General features: G+C 35.3%; 1 protein-coding gene across 1 annotated transcript in view; it reads right to left on the reverse strand.

The window, feature by feature from the left end:
* TP63 (tumor protein p63) overlaps window positions 1-1,262 on the reverse strand; it is a 42,682-nt gene that overhangs the window by 35,598 nt on the left and 5,822 nt on the right. The window contains exon 4 of the mRNA XM_015826532.1: window positions 62-186. Coding sequence (XP_015682018.1) covers window positions 62-186 — 125 coding nt within the window. The remainder of the gene's footprint in view (window positions 1-61; window positions 187-1,262) is intronic.

Raw genomic sequence — 1,262 nt, forward strand, 5'->3', positions numbered from 1 at the left:
CAGCTTTGAGAAACGCTGTTGTGAAGGCGGCTGCTCCTGTGCTACTTACGGCGCTTCGTACCATCACCGTTCTTTGTGCCGTCGGAGACCTGTTGTTTCCGAATGCTGTCTTCGTCCGCTTTGCGATCCCGGCCTGGGCAGGCGCAGATCCGAGCCTCAAAGCATCGGCGGCCGAGGACTTGTCCGCTGCGGGGTGAAGAAAACAAAACCCATCAGCCCCTTGAGACCAAGTAACCATCTCTATAGTATCCTAATTTACAGGCCAAATGTTGGAGATGTGGTAGCTTGGATGCTACTTATTTTCATATCTGGTGGACTTGTAGAAATATAAAAGCTTTTTGGATTAAGATTTGGTGGAACATTCAAAAGATTTTTAAGAAAAAGATAAAGTTCACTCCACAATTATTTTTGCTGGGTGTTATTACAGATTGTGATGGCTAAAGAAACTAACTTGATGTTGAATTTGATAACAGCTGCAAGGTTATTAGTAGGGCAATATTGGAAGGAGGATTGCTTGCCTACTATAGAAGAATGGACGCTTAAAGTGTCAAATTTAGCAGAAATGGCCGAGATTTCTGCCTATTTGAAGGATCACTCACAAGAAAGATACATTTCGGTTTGGAGAAGATGGATAGATTATATTCAGAATAAATATGGGACTAAAAAGTTCCATTTAGCCTATGAGTAAATTTTAGAGTATTATTAGTATTAATAGTTTATTATAGTGAAATTTTTGTTAGTTTTAATTATATGATATTATTATTACTTTTAGTATTAGTATTGTTTAACAATATGCATATTCTATTCTTTAATAATTAGGATACTAATTTGTTTATGTTTTAATTATTATTATTATATTTATGTTAAAGGGAAGTTAAAGCGCATTATGGACTTGGTTATTTATATAGTTGGTTAATGTTAGTTAGATTATGATTATTATATTTGTAACCCTGTATTCAGCTCTGGGAAGTGGGGGAGGGAGAGGGGGGGATTAGGGTGGGTAGGTTTTGGGGTTTATATTGTAATTTTTATAAAACTTTTCAATAAAAAAAAAAAAGGAATTTATTTATTTTATTTTATTTATTTTACAAAATTTATATGCCGCCCTTCTCCCCATGGGACTCAGGGCGGCTCACAGCATGTTAAAACAATATACAAAATTACCCCTTCTAAAAACCAATTAAAATCCAAATATTAGTGGCTGTGACTATTTAAAATCATTAAAAATTTTCCCTATTTAAAATTCACCCTAGGTCAGGCCC

The sequence above is a fragment of the Protobothrops mucrosquamatus genome, unplaced genomic scaffold (assembly GCF_001527695.2).
Source record: "Protobothrops mucrosquamatus isolate PMUCROS unplaced genomic scaffold, P.Mucros_1.0 scaffold3160, whole genome shotgun sequence".
Lineage (NCBI taxonomy): Eukaryota > Metazoa > Chordata > Lepidosauria > Squamata > Viperidae > Protobothrops > Protobothrops mucrosquamatus.